At 42.5% G+C, this 15,203-nt stretch overlaps 1 protein-coding gene and 1 long non-coding RNA gene across 2 annotated transcripts; one reads left to right on the top strand and one right to left on the bottom strand.

The window, feature by feature from the left end:
* The first annotated feature begins 103 nt into the window (after positions 1 to 103).
* On the top strand, positions 104 to 4,604 carry zfp36l1a (zinc finger protein 36, C3H type-like 1a). The gene is made up of 2 exons (XM_034235264.1): positions 104 to 312; positions 1,442 to 4,604. Exons 1-2 carry the CDS (start codon positions 262 to 264, stop codon positions 2,507 to 2,509), a joined length of 1,119 nt encoding a protein of 372 aa, XP_034091155.1. The 5' UTR covers positions 104 to 261; the 3' UTR covers positions 2,510 to 4,604.
* An 814-nt stretch (positions 4,605 to 5,418) lies between these two features.
* On the bottom strand, positions 5,419 to 13,822 carry LOC117558831. The gene is made up of 4 exons (XR_004570879.1): positions 13,774 to 13,822; positions 9,030 to 9,108; positions 7,200 to 7,266; positions 5,419 to 6,793 (listed from the first exon to the last, which is right to left on the bottom strand). It is a non-coding gene; the product is annotated as an uncharacterized LOC117558831 (long non-coding RNA).
* Positions 13,823 to 15,203: the final 1,381 nt, after the last annotated feature.

Here is a 15,203-nt window from a genome sequence, read left to right as displayed (position 1 = left end):
TGACAACCCACTGCAAGTTTGTCCCCTCAGACAAGAAAAAAAAAGTTGACTGAAAGTTAACGCCCAGCGCTTCGAGGCTCCTCCTGCAAAGGATTAAAAGCAAATGTCGGGGCTGGTGCAGGGCAGAGGGGGAGTTCTGCAGGGTCAAAAATATACAGGAGCTGCAAATCAGAAATTCAGCAGACCTGCGCAACTTTTCCAACAACCACACTTTTTTTGTTTTTTTGTATTACTTTCGATTGAACCCTGGTCGCTGCAAAGATGACCACAGCCGTGGTGTCGCCTTTTTTCGACTTCGAAATAATGAACAAGGTAGCTTCACAACTTTGTGCCTGTCTCTGGTTCTCTGTAGTGTGTGTTAGCCTGTTAGCAGCAGAGGGTTAGCCGCTGTGGAGGAATGATGAGCTGCATGCCCGCGTCCCTCGGCTCTGTGGAGGCTTGTTTTGTTTTGCGGGCTTGATTTGTTTTCCGCCTCTCTTTGGCTAAGACTGTTTGCTTTTTCGTGCATGTTGTTTCCTGTCTAAACATCGTTATTTACTTTGAAAGAGTATCTAAGAGTGTGCCGAAGCATGCTGGTAACTTCACATTAGGTGTAAACACTTGTTGAAATGTAAAACTTTCATTTCCAGCATGTGCCACGTCAGTTTTAGTTTAATATGAAGTTTTGCCTATGAGTTATGGTGCAGTTTCAGACGTCAGCTTGAGTTGATTCATGAGAGCAGTTTAGCGCCACTTTTAATACTCTTCACAAAGCAGCCACATGCTCGCTAATCATTGACTAGATTTGTCTGGCTTTTACCTTTTATATATACAGTCTATGGCTTTTACCTATGATTGCTCCTATAAAACAGTTTCTATGATTAATATTTGTTGGGAAATCCCTTTTTTTCAAAACGGTTTACGGGTCAATGCTCAGTTAACTTCACGGCACTGTTTTCATTTGCATATATTTTCATGTTTCATTACAGGGTTTTTTTTTATTCTTCGCGGATTTTTAAGTAGATTTTTCTCTGGTGGCATGTAAAACTCATGTAAATCTGTGACTAACCCAGTTATCTCCTGTAGTTTGGATGTGTATTGAATAGCAGATCAGTTTTCTCTTGTAATTCAGCAGGATGCTTTGCCACTTTCATTATCTTTCAAATGATGCAGGCTCTTTGTAGCCACTAACAGCCCTGTGGCCTCATGTGCTGCTGCTCCATTTACCAAACAGGCACACATTCCTAACCAGGGCAACTTGCCAAACCAGCTGCTGGTCTATAGGCCTGTATCCGCTTGTGTTGTCAGAGCCAAAAAGAACACAGTCATGCAAGAGGAGGCTGTAGATTTCTCTTTCTGGCCCACTAGCTTTCATTAAAATCAGAACCACATTGACTGTCAGTCCTGGAGAATATGTTGAATATTTTGTACTCATGATGTGTGTTCTTTGTGTCTTTTGCAGAACAACAAACTGCTCAGCTTCAACAACAACCTGGGATCCCACCATCCCATGTCTGTCCCTTGCACTGGCACTAATGTGTCCATCTGCAGCCCCACCGGAGCCCTGCTGGACAGGAAGGCGGTGGGATCTCCCCCGATGGGGGGCGTGTACCAGCGGCGGCACTCTGTCAGCAGCACAAAGTTCAACCAGAACCAGTTTCTGAACAGCCTGAAGACAGCGGACCACTCCTCACTCATCTCAGGGCTAGGCAATGCCAGCAACAACAAGGAGAACCGCATGCGCGACCGCTCCTTCTCTGAGACGGGCGAGCGGCTCCTCAAACAGTGCCTGGGCCCTGCGAGTCCCACCGGAGGCAGCCAGGTGAACTCCAGCCGCTACAAGACGGAGCTTTGCAGGCCCTTCGAGGAGAACGGTTCCTGCAAGTATGGTGACAAATGCCAGTTTGCTCATGGGATCCATGAACTGCGCAGCCTGAGCCGCCACCCTAAATACAAAACTGAGCTGTGCCGCACCTTCCACACCATCGGGTTCTGCCCGTACGGCCCTCGCTGCCATTTTATTCATAATGCTGAGGAGCGCAGAGGACCCCCCCAGCAGTGCTCCCCTCTTAACTCCTCCAACAAAATGGAGAGGCCTCGACTGCAGCACAGCTACAGCTTCGCAGGCTTCTCCAGCTCAGGGGGGCTGAGAGACAGCCCCACCTCCGTCACCCCTCCACCCATGTTCTTCCCTGATGAGGTCCCTGACTGGCCCAGCAGTAACCCCTTCACCTACTCCAGCCAGGAGCTGGCCAACTTGTTCGGGCCCAGCCTCAGCGTGGGTCCTGTGGGCACAGAGCCCAACACCCCTGCACCTCCCTCTCCAACAAGCACACCTTACTATTTCAGGCCCATGTTGGAGTCCCCTCAGATGTTCGAGTCTACAAAAGGCCCTCCCTCCGACTCCCTGTCAGACCAAGAGGGCTACCAGAGCAGCTCTGGAGGCAGCCTGAGCGGCTCAGAGTCCCCCACGCTGGATACCACCCGCCGCCTGCCCATCTTCAGCCGCCTCTCCATCTCTGATGATTAAACTGCACCCAGTGACTTTAAGTTCGATGACACAAAGAGAACACGGCACTCCCCTCTACCTCTGCCCTTTTCTTAGCTTCCCTCACACAACACTTTGTTAGCATTGAAATCATGCAGCCAATTAAGGGAACTCTCTCTGAACTCAAACTATCATTTCATCCCTGTCAATCTGCACAGCAAGTTTTAAAAAGTACCCTTCCATGTGTCATAGTGCCAAAAAAAAGGAAATTGAACAATGAAAATCATCATGAGAACAACAATTGACTGTTTTGCCAGGTGCCACTTGTTTTTTTCTTCTTTCTTCTTCATTTGTTCTTGAATGTGTAGCAGCACAAGTGGCCTTGGAAAGGGGAGTGCATTGCACTAGCCCCCTCTACCTTCTCCCCCCTCCTCCCCCGACGATACCACTTCCCCTGAGCTAGCTAGAGGGTGTTCACTAACGTAACTTAAGATCTACCACAGCCGTTTTTACAGACCGAGTTGAGACAAAATGGAAAAAAATAAAGACCCTGAAAGATATGAATAGTTTTTAAACAGAATGAAAAGTGCCTGGACGGTTTCTGCATGTGTTTATGGTGAATGGACTACTGTTTGTTTTTGGTTGTTTCTCATTTGCCCCCCGTCACAGTTCTTCACAAGTCTTAATGTAATTGTGGACTTGGTGAGTCTGCAGGAAGGACTTTGAACTGGAAGTTGGTTATGGTTCCCCCCCTCCTGAGTTTTCTCCTCCTGTTGCTGGTCACTGGCTCTTTTTTTTTGTTGGGAAGGAAGTCTTGTTATCAAACTGATCATTAAACCTGTAAGACTTTGTCCCGCCTCTCCACCCTGCCCCCCCCACCTTCATCCTCGCTGATCTGGGGAATTCCAGCCTTCCCATGGTGCAGTTGTACATCCTGCAACTGGATGAGATCGGATCTCCAAGCTATTTGACTTTACTTCTCCCCCACGTTAGTACCTGCTCTGAGGAGCACTCTGTACTCATTACATCCCTTTTTTTTGCTTTCTTTACTTGATAATTATTTTTTATTAATGTTGTTATTACGTTTATTATTGTTTTGAAAAGCGTTCCAGATGGAAAGTTTGCGTGTCACTGCTTATTTAACTTATCAGAACATATTTATTGCTGATCATATGCATTTTTTGTTAATTTTGTTTTGTATTTATCTGGATAATGAACAATAGAATATATTTTCTTTTATGTTAAATTATGATCTTCCATATTAATCTAAAGATTGTGAAGACGTTTTTGTCAGTTTTCCTTTTTTTCACAGTTTAATATATTGTACTTCAATGACTTTTGTTCTGCAACTACACTTTGTCAAAAATGAAACTTAATTTAAAGCAACAAAAACAAATGCAACAAGCTGTTTTGCGTTTTGATTATTTATTGTACTTTTTTTCTTACTCCTTATTGGACTGGCTTGTATTCATTCCTGATCTTTCCCCCGTCAAACCTGACAATAATCCGACAGTACAGTAGCTAACTGCTATCACATTGATTCACTTTGTCCGTTTTTGTCTCTGATCAGAGTATTTACTCACAGTACTTGGGTTTATGGTAGAAGTGAAGGGTTGCTCACATCAGAGGAGATTTAAGAGACTGGTAATTCTGAATGTCTTCTGTCAGTAATGTTCTTAAACCCAGTCTGTTATTACAAGCAATAGCTGTGACCAAATGGGTGGAGGAAAGTTTAATTTGATTGGATGCTTGATGCACTTGTTTGGCCCCCTCTGACCATTGGAAGTGCCTCTTTGAATACATTCCAGGTAGCTAAGGCCTCTCTGCCTTTTTTATATTTGATAAATGGAGGACAATTAAGTTTTTGTTAAGTCAATTGTTCTGTGTTGCCTTCACTTGTTCGGAAGAGGTACACGGATTTTGACACAAAGAAAGTAAAACAGTTGAATGTATTTTTTCAGCCATGTTTTTTTCACTACAGCAATTCTGTGAGTTTATATGAAAACCTGTTTTCCCCCGTCTTTTGTAAGTATTGATTGCAGTTAAGTCAATAAACCCCGTATTTTTGAAAAGTTAAACTGTGTTTTGCGTGTTGTACTTTGGGTTGAAAGCTACACATTAAAAACAGCATGCATGACTATAAAATCTGTTAAGTGGTTGAAATATACTCTTTAGTCAGTGCTATGAAGATGTGTCATGTTATCCAGTTACTTTAAACTAAACTTCTCATAGGACCCTATGTTTGGTGTTATTTGAACAATGGCACACTGATTAGGCCTTCAGGGAATTCAGTTGTTTTAAAAAGGTGGTTTTAAAGTTAAAACGCCACTTAGAAATCATAGAAAGAAATACACTCTTATATCTCCAAAGTGTGCTTTGGAGTCATGATCGAGTCAAATTGTCTTTAGCATCAAAGTAATCCAGTGATAGTTCTCTAAATTCATGGCTAACAACAGTTGCAAACAGCTCATGTGGTAAACTTATTGATGCACATTTTAGCGAAACAAAAATGACTTGAAGGTAGCCCACAGCAACATAATACTTTAGTGTCATCCCTGCTTTACATAATAGGACACGGTTTACAAATCTTCTATTTAAAGTGAAATATGGGAAATAGAAGTGGCTGCTTTTCCGCATAATGCAGAACTAAAGGGAGTTTCACTATTGTGGAAAGTGATTGGTGCACAGAGGAGCAGTCAGGGGTATTGACCTGGGGATGATCAAACTGAGCACTTTTGGTTACGCAAAGACAATAAACTCCCGGTTTCAGTAGAAATATTGATCAGGAGCGCTTTAATCTTTACATTTCTAAGAATAAGAACACGTTTAATTTGCTGAGGTCATCTGATCAGTTGTCCTGAGGTTACAAATAAACTCATCAATACTCATGTGAGGCTATTCCAGTTAAGTATAGGATAAAAAAACGGTTTATATTAACACCTGTTGTCATTTATAAATGTGTACATAGATAAATAAATCTATTTTGCCTTTGATATAAGCAGTGGTATTTGATTTCAGTAACAACACACTGCAGCTTCCCCTTCATACACTGCAGTCAGCATCCGCACTGCTTCTGCTTTCGCTCTCCGGACACTTCTGTGCGTCCATGTTTATATTCTCTCAGATTGCAAAAATGAGCCGGAACAGGAACTCCCTTCCCTCCACACAATGGTGGGTGCTGACCCCTCACAGCTGACCCGTGGAGGCCTCTGTGTTGCTTCAGAGAACCTGGAGCTTAGATGGTTGTCTTGTTCCTTTACTCCCTCCACAAACAACACCCCCGCCCCGATCCATCACCCCATCTATCAACAAGCTGCCTCCCTGTTACATCCCCTACCGGTCAATTAAAACAGATAAGTTGTCTAAAAATACAACTACATGTGGACAACAAACTGAATTCATGACATACTGCTCATTAAATCCTCACTGCATTGTATCAACAACACACTTGGAAGACGAAGGAACAATTCAATACAATAAAAGTGAGTTGTAGAAAAGCAGCTTTCAGAATCAATTACTACACATGTGTAACCTTTTAATAGTAGTGAAGAAATAACAAAAGAATACCTTATTGCAACAGTGCATTTGTTATGAAGAAAGTGTTCACACAGGGGTCAGGAATTAAGATATAGCTGACTAAGGGTGCATTCACACCTAATAGTCTGCTTCTCTGGTGCACACCGTTTGTTACATTGTTTCATTTTTCAGAAGGTTCGGTTCGTTCAAACGGACTATAAACTTTAAACACAAGTCATGTGCACGGAAATGCTGTTCAACCATTGGTCAGACATTAAGAGGTCTCGGACTGTGTTCACACCGACCCAAATGAACCGCACCAAGCGGCTAAACGCACCAGGGTTCGATTCAACCGGACTATACAAGGCAGGTGTGAACGCACCCTTAAGTAACATTACTATGAATGGAGAAAATCTGCACATTTCTCTACCTGTGTAAACGTTTTTTGGCTGACTGAATGAATATGTTTTTAATCTATAGACATTGTTCGGTAAATAAACTTTTGCTCATATTTGATCACCTTTTATTAAACGTGCAAGCCTAGTTTGTGTCAAAGTGAATCAATTCTCAACATTTTGTCCTACAAATATAATAGAAAGGTTTCCAAATATCAACCTAAACCAGGTAAGTATGACTAAAGCACACTTTGCTGCACTGATACAGAAGAATGTACACTGCATGCAGTTTGAGGGACACAAAAGAGGGCTGTTTCCTGTTTGTGTGGTGGTGTGTGTCGAAGCACCTTGAGATGAAGTAGCAGGAAGTGGGTTTCTGAACCTCCAGCAGCAGGTCTAAGGGCGGCGGGGTCGTCTGCTCTTTGATATGTGGCAAAGAGAAAAAGAAACTTCCATTACTTCATCACATTTTACAGCAGGTTGTTTTTTTAATATGGAAACAGTCCTGTGACAGAGTGTCCGGTTCATTCATTGCTTCCTGCTCAACAGGTGTGTAGATTTACTCTCAATATCTTTATTCACCTTTAACCCTTGCCGTTGAGCAAGAGAATGTGGCGGCATGTACACTTCGTAAAATGTGTTATCAGTGGCTGGTTTACCTCTTTGTTTGAGAAAGAGGTAAGCAAATAGTACTGGATGTGCCAACTGTGCTTTTTCCCGTATCTGCACTCACAGCTGAGAGCGGTTTGCAGCGACGCAGACACATGCATGACTGCATCGCTGCAGTGTGACAAGGTGATGTGGGAGGGATAATTAATCACCAGACAAGAGTTGAGGTCAACACTGAGTGATGAGGTTAGGTCCGGGGCCATTCACAGGCTGCTCTGTCTGTAGAAAAACATACAGGAATGTTTAACATCCTTCACACACCAAAATACCAGAGCTCACAAGCCTACATTAGAAACATGCTCCTTGTTGAAACCTGCACTTGTAATGTCAGTGGAGGGATTCATTGTCTCTCTAGTGACCCATGGTGAGAGCATAAGCCCAGGAGGAACAGAAGTGCATGGTGGTCGAATTTAAAGCAACATTTTGGGAAATATGCATTTAGATGAGAAGATCAACACATGATTAGCTTAGCACAAACACTGGAAACAACTAGCCTGAATCTATCCCAAATGTTACAAAATCCAGTAACTAGCATCTCCAAACCGTACTTACAGACACATCAAAGAATGTTTAATGACTATTTTGTGTTTTACTGGGGTTATATTTCTGACTACCGGACGGTACACTTCTTCATCAGAACCAATTCAGGAAACCAATGAGGAAGTCACTGCTACCCGATTAGAAATAGTCCAACACATAACCCTCAGTGAAACAGAAAATACTAATTTGTACTGTTTGCTCTGTTAACATTAAACAACTTAGCTGATTCCCCTTGTTTCCTGTCTTTAAGCTAAGCAAAGCTCACCAGCTGCTGGCTACAGCAACGTCTTAAACCGTACGGACATGAAAGTTGGATTGATTTTATCGACTCTCATCAACTTTTTGTAAGAAAGTAATAAGTATCTCCCAAAATGTTTACTTTATACAATTTAACTGTGCTAGAATAAAATTCGCCCAGGCTTAAATAATATTGTAATGAACTGAAACCTTTATATTTTGTCTGTTACCCCCCCGAGTAACATAATAATACTACAGAAAATACTACAAAAAAAGAAAAAATAAGTATGTGATGTCTTTTCTAGAGCAGATAAATGTGTAGCAGCTGTGACAATGAATAATCATATCTTTGACATACATCTTGAATATTTACATCAACATATGAGTCCTACGCCGGTATGGGGTCAGTTGCTTGCTTAAATACTCAACAGGACATGTGTGTGTCACAGGGATCTGACCTTCGACCTGCTGCTACAGACCTCTAAACCTTCCTCTGATGGGTAGAGGCTATTCATATTGAAACACAGCTCACTGTCTTGCCTTTAACTCCCTGTGCTCGATTCGTCTGTTGCTTCCAGGTGGGATTGTGTTCTGTTTTCCAAAACAATGAAATTCCTAAATTAATTATGGGGATGTGTTTTATAATTTGTGTTAACAAGAGGCCTTCTCATCCCGTCTCTAATCCCTTCCTGACTATTATCAGCCTGTAGCTTTTGTATCATTGTTTGGAAAGTTTGCCTTCTGGAGGGACAGAGGAAGTGGAATATCTTTAAAAATAAGTTAGTTTAGAATTAAATTCAATATGCTAAATATTGTATTGAAGTGGGGTAGAGCAGCCTTCGGGTTATGAGTGTTGTCCTATTTCTAACCTCACCATTTCCCCCCACATGCATGTCTCTGGTGAATCACTTGTTTCTCAAAATATCACATCTGATAACGATTTAGCAACTGTCAGCTTTCACGGGTAGCCTTTTAGTAATCTTACTTTAATCTCAGTGCATGTAACACTTTACTTCCCAGTCATGCAGATTTCTGTGCAGCCTGCAGCGGAACGACAGGCTTTATCTCTGCAGGTCTACAGCCATATGTGTCACAGTGAGACTGATTGCAGATCAACAAAGACAACAGTCACAACCACTCCCTGATCCTGTGGGTTTAACCCAGACCTATTATCTACGCGACTGAGGCCATGACACACTGCTTACCGAGTAATGACCATTAGCCCTGCCGGGATCCAGTGTCACATGTGCTTTTCTTCTGCTGGTCTAAGTGGCAACCCTTGACCTGTAAAAGAAAAGGAGAGAAAACACATATGTGTTGAGCAGAGGAGCAGAGAGGTGAGGAGGCTTCGGAGGAGAGCGCTGTGATGGCCGTCTGACAGGTTGTGGAAACACACCCTTCCACTCCTTAGTTTGACAGAAAAACAAACACAGAGCCACTAAACTCTCGCAGAGCCCCGCGCTAATGGACAAGCGATGATTTTTTCCTAACGAGATAGTGGCCCAAGTGGAAACAGGAGACGAAGACCGGCCAATGGGAGAGCCCGTCCCGAACCTGACACTGTTGTGCTTTTGGGTTTCTGGTCCACTGGGCCGAGTGAGTCTCTCCCTCAGCTCTCCAGAGGACTGAACCTCTTAACGCTTCCTGCCTCATGACTCTCAACATCATGGCCCTAAGTTAGAGAAGTGGGCTGCATTAGCAGAGCAACACCTGCTGGGAATGGTGAAGTCATATCTTTGACACATATTATTAATACATCAACATATGCAGGTATGGGCTCAGTTTCTTGCTCAACAAGACATGTGTCTGTCACACGGATCAAAACGTTGACATGCCGTTACAGGACAGACCTTTAAACCTTTCTCTGGTGGGCCTATATAAAATCACCAATTCCTACCCCAGAAATCCCGTTGTTGGGAACCAGTCTGCTGACTAAACCACAAATATCAACCACTTTACTTAGAGGTAAAAACAAAAGTTCCCTTATTACTCAAGAAAACACAACTAAGCAAGTATGGTAGGTCAAAGTTTAACCAAAAAGATTGTCTGTAACCCTGATGGATGAATAGTTTGGTAATAGTGGTAGTTTGTCTTTGTCTGTCTTAATTTCTAAATACAAGTGGCTAACCTGTAGTAACATGTATGTGATGCATGATACTTACTGAGGTTAGCATTTGCCTAGTGAAAAATGCTAATGCTAAAAACAGCGTTTCCTCCCACATGATTTTACAGCATCTGTTTCCTCTGGTGGAAAGCAACCTCTTTCTCACTTCTTAAACGCAGTTATCAGTTTCTGAACATTTCAATACTGATTTATATGGCTCAGCCGACATGACATATTTATGTATAAATAAACACACTCCTACACCCCTGCCCGCCTACACATGGGCACTGGCCCACGATTCCTGTGGAGTTGACTAACAGCTGCTTTGAGTCACTGAGGCCTTTTAAAGGTACGAGCAGAGAGAAAATGACATCAGTGATAGCTTTACAGGAAGTCCTTGCTCCGTCTTGTACCGAGGCCAACTCTTTGCTAAACACACGTTACCATATCAGGAATCTCCCACTCAACGCAGTCACATGATGTCGATGAAAATTCCAAAATGAAAAAAAGAAAACGTGATGAAACAGCTTCAAGGCCAAAAGAAAATGTGACACTGGGAGTAACTCTCCTGCTAATATAACTATGTCTGTATCGTTTTTTTTGTTTGAGTTGTAAACAGGCCTAGATATATGGCCTTCGGAGGTTAGGGAATAGTTAAAAGTGAACTCTGTATCCCCGTCTCTCTTTCAATGTGTGTGTGTGCGTGTGCGTGTGCGTGTGTGTGTGTGTGTGTGTGTGTGTGTGTGTGTGTGTATTTCACAATGATCTGCTGGCTGATGCTCAGAGAGACGAAGATAAAAACTGACTGTGAGAAACCGCAGCTCTCAAACCCACTCACTAAGAAATACACACACACAGGAACATGCAAGTACACACACACACACACACACACACACACACACACACACACACACACACATACGAGGCGTACGTGCATGCAAGCTCCAGCTCGCTTATTTGTCTGAACACACAGAACAGCAGCCTCCATGAAAAGGTACATTTAACAGTTGATATTGGGTTCCCTAAGGGACATACGTTAGCTCCTAATGATTGAGAAATATAGAAAAAACCTCAGCAAAGTCAGATTTCTCAAAGTCTTCCATGAAGATATGGCCCAGCCTAAAAAACCTGTCCTACGTTCACCCTCCAGCCTCCTCTGCTAACCTGCTGCAACATGCACTCGCACAGGGAGGCAGGAAAAAAAGGATTAGAGCGTAACTTTACACAAAGGTCTTTAGAAATGGTGGTGTCAGGATATTAGCAAACCAACCATCCAAAACTGAGGGTACACTGTGGTGTGCTGTTTCTGTCAGAGACTTGCTGTTAACTTTACCACAGGGTGACAGACAGTTTAGTCAATTTAAGATTATTATTAGGGCCCGAGCACGGAGCGCTAGGACCCAACGGCGTCCTAGCATGAAGTGCGAGGAACCTATTGTTATTGGTGGAATTATTCCTATTATTATTTTTCTGCTGGCGTTTCCTGTTTTTGAGGCCTTTAGGACGGTTCAAAAGTTGTATAATTTTGCACAGACGCCAGGACTGGTGAAAAATACATTATTCTGGAGTCAATGAGTTCAAATTGTCCAACGTGCTCGCTAGCGCCACCTATGAAAAACCTATTTCGGAATAAATTTACAAAGTCGCATCGTAACTCCGAATGACCTGAAATGTTGCACACATATCCGGGAGGACCTGCTCTAGAAATAATTCTCTTGGAACCCTAAGCTCCGCCTACATTTTTTTTTTTTATTAGCATAATTGACATAAACAGTTAAATATTCATTAAAATTAAAATTTCCAGTTTCTCAACACCAAACTTTGTATACAGCATCGGTGGAGGGTCAGACACATTACCCTAGGAGATGAGCATGTTCAAACGATAAATATTTCCGCCATTAATTAAAACGTACTCGCAAAAAGGCGGGACTTATAAATAAATGCTCATAACTCATCAACAATGTATCCATTCACCACAGATTTTGGTAGAAAGGTTCAGTCTGTCTTGGGAAATAGGCACACCAAATAATTTTCATTTAGGACTATAGGGGGCGCCAAAAACACCTCCAATTTATAACTCAAGAGCGGATGGACGAATTATTTTTTTTTTTTTTACACATACTCTCGGGGTGACTACGAACTCAGAATTAAAGTGTCGCAACAAATGCAGAATGTGGGCGTGGCCTATACATTTTTTTTAAATTGCGATAGCATAAAATGAACTTCGAACGCAAAACTTGGGACACACTCAGACATTTCTCCTGGAATTGCGGACATATTTGTACACACATTCTATTAGCCCCGCCCCCCAAAAAGTCGGCCATTTTGAAAAATGTGCGTTTTTCAGCCATTTTACGCACGTTCTTGCGCACTCCTCCTAGGGGAATGATCAGAAAAATTCCAATGCAGGACAGATTTAGCCCCTATCCAATATGATACTTAATTGAGGAGCACATTTTTTGAAAAACCACTCGTGGAGGTTGTAAGCTAACAGCGAATACACCATTTTTGACGATTTACATGTCACAAATTACTCCAAACTACTCGCGTATACTTTTTCCAATATTCACGAAACGCTGTATACATATTGCTATTATGATTGCACACATATTTCAAATTGCCTTCCATTAGCCCCGCCCCCCAGGAAGTCGGCCATTTAGAAAAATTTGCGTTTTTCATGCATTTTAAGCACATTCTTGCAAACTCCTCCTAGGGGAATGATCGGAAAAATTCAAATCCAGCACAAGTTCAGCCCCTATCCAATATGATGCTAAATTGAGAAGAACATTTGTGATAGCTCAATCGTGGAGGTCGTAAGCTAACAGCGAATACACCATTTTTTACGATTTACATGCCACAAATGACTCCAAATGACTCCAAACTACTCACGTATAGTTTTTCCAATATTCACGAAACGCTGTATACATATTGCTATTATAATTGCACACATATTTCGAATTGCCTTCCATTAGCCCCGCCCCCCAGAAAGTCAGCCATTTTGAAAAATGTGCGTTTTTCATGCATTTTAAGGACATTTCTGCAAACTCCTCATAGGGGAATGATCGGAAAAATTCCAATCCAGGACAACTTCAGCGCATATCCAATGTCCTGCTACATTGAGAAGGAATAGTCCTTCGCTCTAACGGGGAGCTCGTAGGCTAACGGAGAATGTACCATTTTTTACCAATTATATGTCAGATAAGCTACTGAGGCCTGCCTGTCTGCCTGGCACATCAACACACACACACACACACACACACACACACACACACACACACACACACACACACACACACACACACACACACACACACACACACACACACACACACACACACACACACACACACACACACACACACACACACACACACACACACACATCAACGAACACACATCAACACACACACACACACCTACTGTTAGTCCAACAACACCCTTTGCTGGCGGCATATTCATTACAACAGACACCTATACACTCCCTAACCCTAACCCTATGTATTTGTAGATATCTCCTAAAGCCTACAAATAAAATGTGAAATGTAGGCATGTTACATTTAGTAGTGAGCGATATATATTATACACACTGTTCTGCTTTCTGCACTGACCTCAGCAGCTGTTCTCACTGTAACATCACCTAACATCCAGGGGAGATGTGATTAGTGAGTAAACAAACGGTAAAGGGCAGAAAGTCTGATGCACATTTGATCATCTCAAATAACTTATAATCACAACGGGAACAGTTTGCAGAGCTGTGCTTCGTTGACAGAAGTCCAGCCATGCGTCACATCTCTTTTAAACATCACTGTTGGCTGAAATCGTCTCAGGAGAATACTTCAGTGTACCCTCGGTTATAGCTCCTCTAGAGACACTCCTCTCTCCTCTAAATCAGTGTATCCTCGGTTACGCTCCTCCAGACAGCCACCTCGATAATCGATCCTCGACGAGCCTTTAGAGACATTTGTTTTCCTTCGAGACGGCACACCGACATCCGTTTCCGGGTCGCTGCCGGAGTACCTGGGAGTCTGGGACGCGAAAATTATAGAAATGAGAAACGGCTGATTTCCCAGGACTCGCGCGCGTCTGCTTGACGCCGGGACTACCGGCTGCCCTCCCCGACAGGCGCACGGACGCGAGGGCCAGCTCATCACTGCGCGCACAAGTGCGACCGCAGTTTTAATTATTATTAGAGCTCAGCTGTGAGTTTGGATTTGAGAATTGAAACTTGAGATTTGAGTCATATTCAAACCACCAACATGATGACTTTGGTTGTGCCTAGACTTGAACAATAACATATAACGTTTAAATGACTGATAACACTTAGTCATTTGACCAATGGCCGTCCCTACCTCCCTGGTGTATTAATTTCCATATCACTGTTTGTATTCAGTCTTATACCTGCACATTATATTTTGGCTACTGCCTGCTTGTCCATAATAAAGCTACCTTAGCATAATCATATCTTATCATTATTTATTCTTTATATTCACTTTGTACATAACTCAAGAAGTACAATTTAAGTCATAAGCAATAAAACACAATTTCTCAATTCAATACTCTTAGATGTTTTTCTGAAACAGCCTTATTTGATCTGGTATAGTTTATGGTGGCTAATGTTAGCAAATGTTAAAGATTGACTTAATATATTTGTTGAGTAACTAAAATGACAGGGTATGTTTTTATTTTTATCACTTTATGACTCGTATGCTACTAGAACAAAGTGTATTTTGCTGCTATAGCCCTATTGATTTGTGTGAACGCTAGCTATAGTACATTGTAAAAGCCACAGGTTTTCAGCTTTACTGTGACCTAAGAGCAAGAGACTCTTGGGGACATGTATAGCTGTTCACAAGTATGAAATACAATAGGAATTTGCTTATGAAGACTTGTATCATTTGAGGACTGGAGAGTTGATTTGAGATTGGTTTTGATGGTTTTAGACTTCGACTTGCCCCATAAGACTTCTACACAGCTTTGCATGGGTCATCAACAGCCCCTGAAGAAGACTAAACCACCTACACAATAGCTCGTTGCGTGGAAAATAATATATTTGTTCTCCGAGGGGAAATCATCTGGGTTTTCCACTCAGGCATCATTGTCATCCGAGTCAAGGAATAACAGGGGAACATGGTGTGTGAGAGCAGGCTGCGGCCCAGAGGAAGGCCGCAGCACAATGCGAGGCAGCGGAGATTTCTATAAATCACAGCCCTAACTGATTCCCCACCTGTGTCCGATGTCTTCCCAGAAACAGTCACACAACCAGCTGCCCTGGTGT

Source organism: Gymnodraco acuticeps, unplaced genomic scaffold, assembly GCF_902827175.1.
Source record: "Gymnodraco acuticeps unplaced genomic scaffold, fGymAcu1.1, whole genome shotgun sequence".
Classification (NCBI taxonomy): domain Eukaryota; kingdom Metazoa; phylum Chordata; class Actinopteri; order Perciformes; family Bathydraconidae; genus Gymnodraco; species Gymnodraco acuticeps.
The sequence above is the reverse complement of the archived record's forward strand: the minus strand, read 5'-3'. Positions and strand labels throughout refer to the sequence as shown.

Coding starts and splice junctions, on each gene's coding strand:
- zfp36l1a (XM_034235264.1), top strand. CDS start 262: ATGACCACAGCCGTGGTGTCGCCTTTTTTCGACTTCGAAATAATGAAC. Junction 313..1,441: donor ACTTCGAAATAATGAACAAG/GTAGCTTCACAA, acceptor TGTCTTTTGCAG/AACAACAAACTGCTCAGCTT.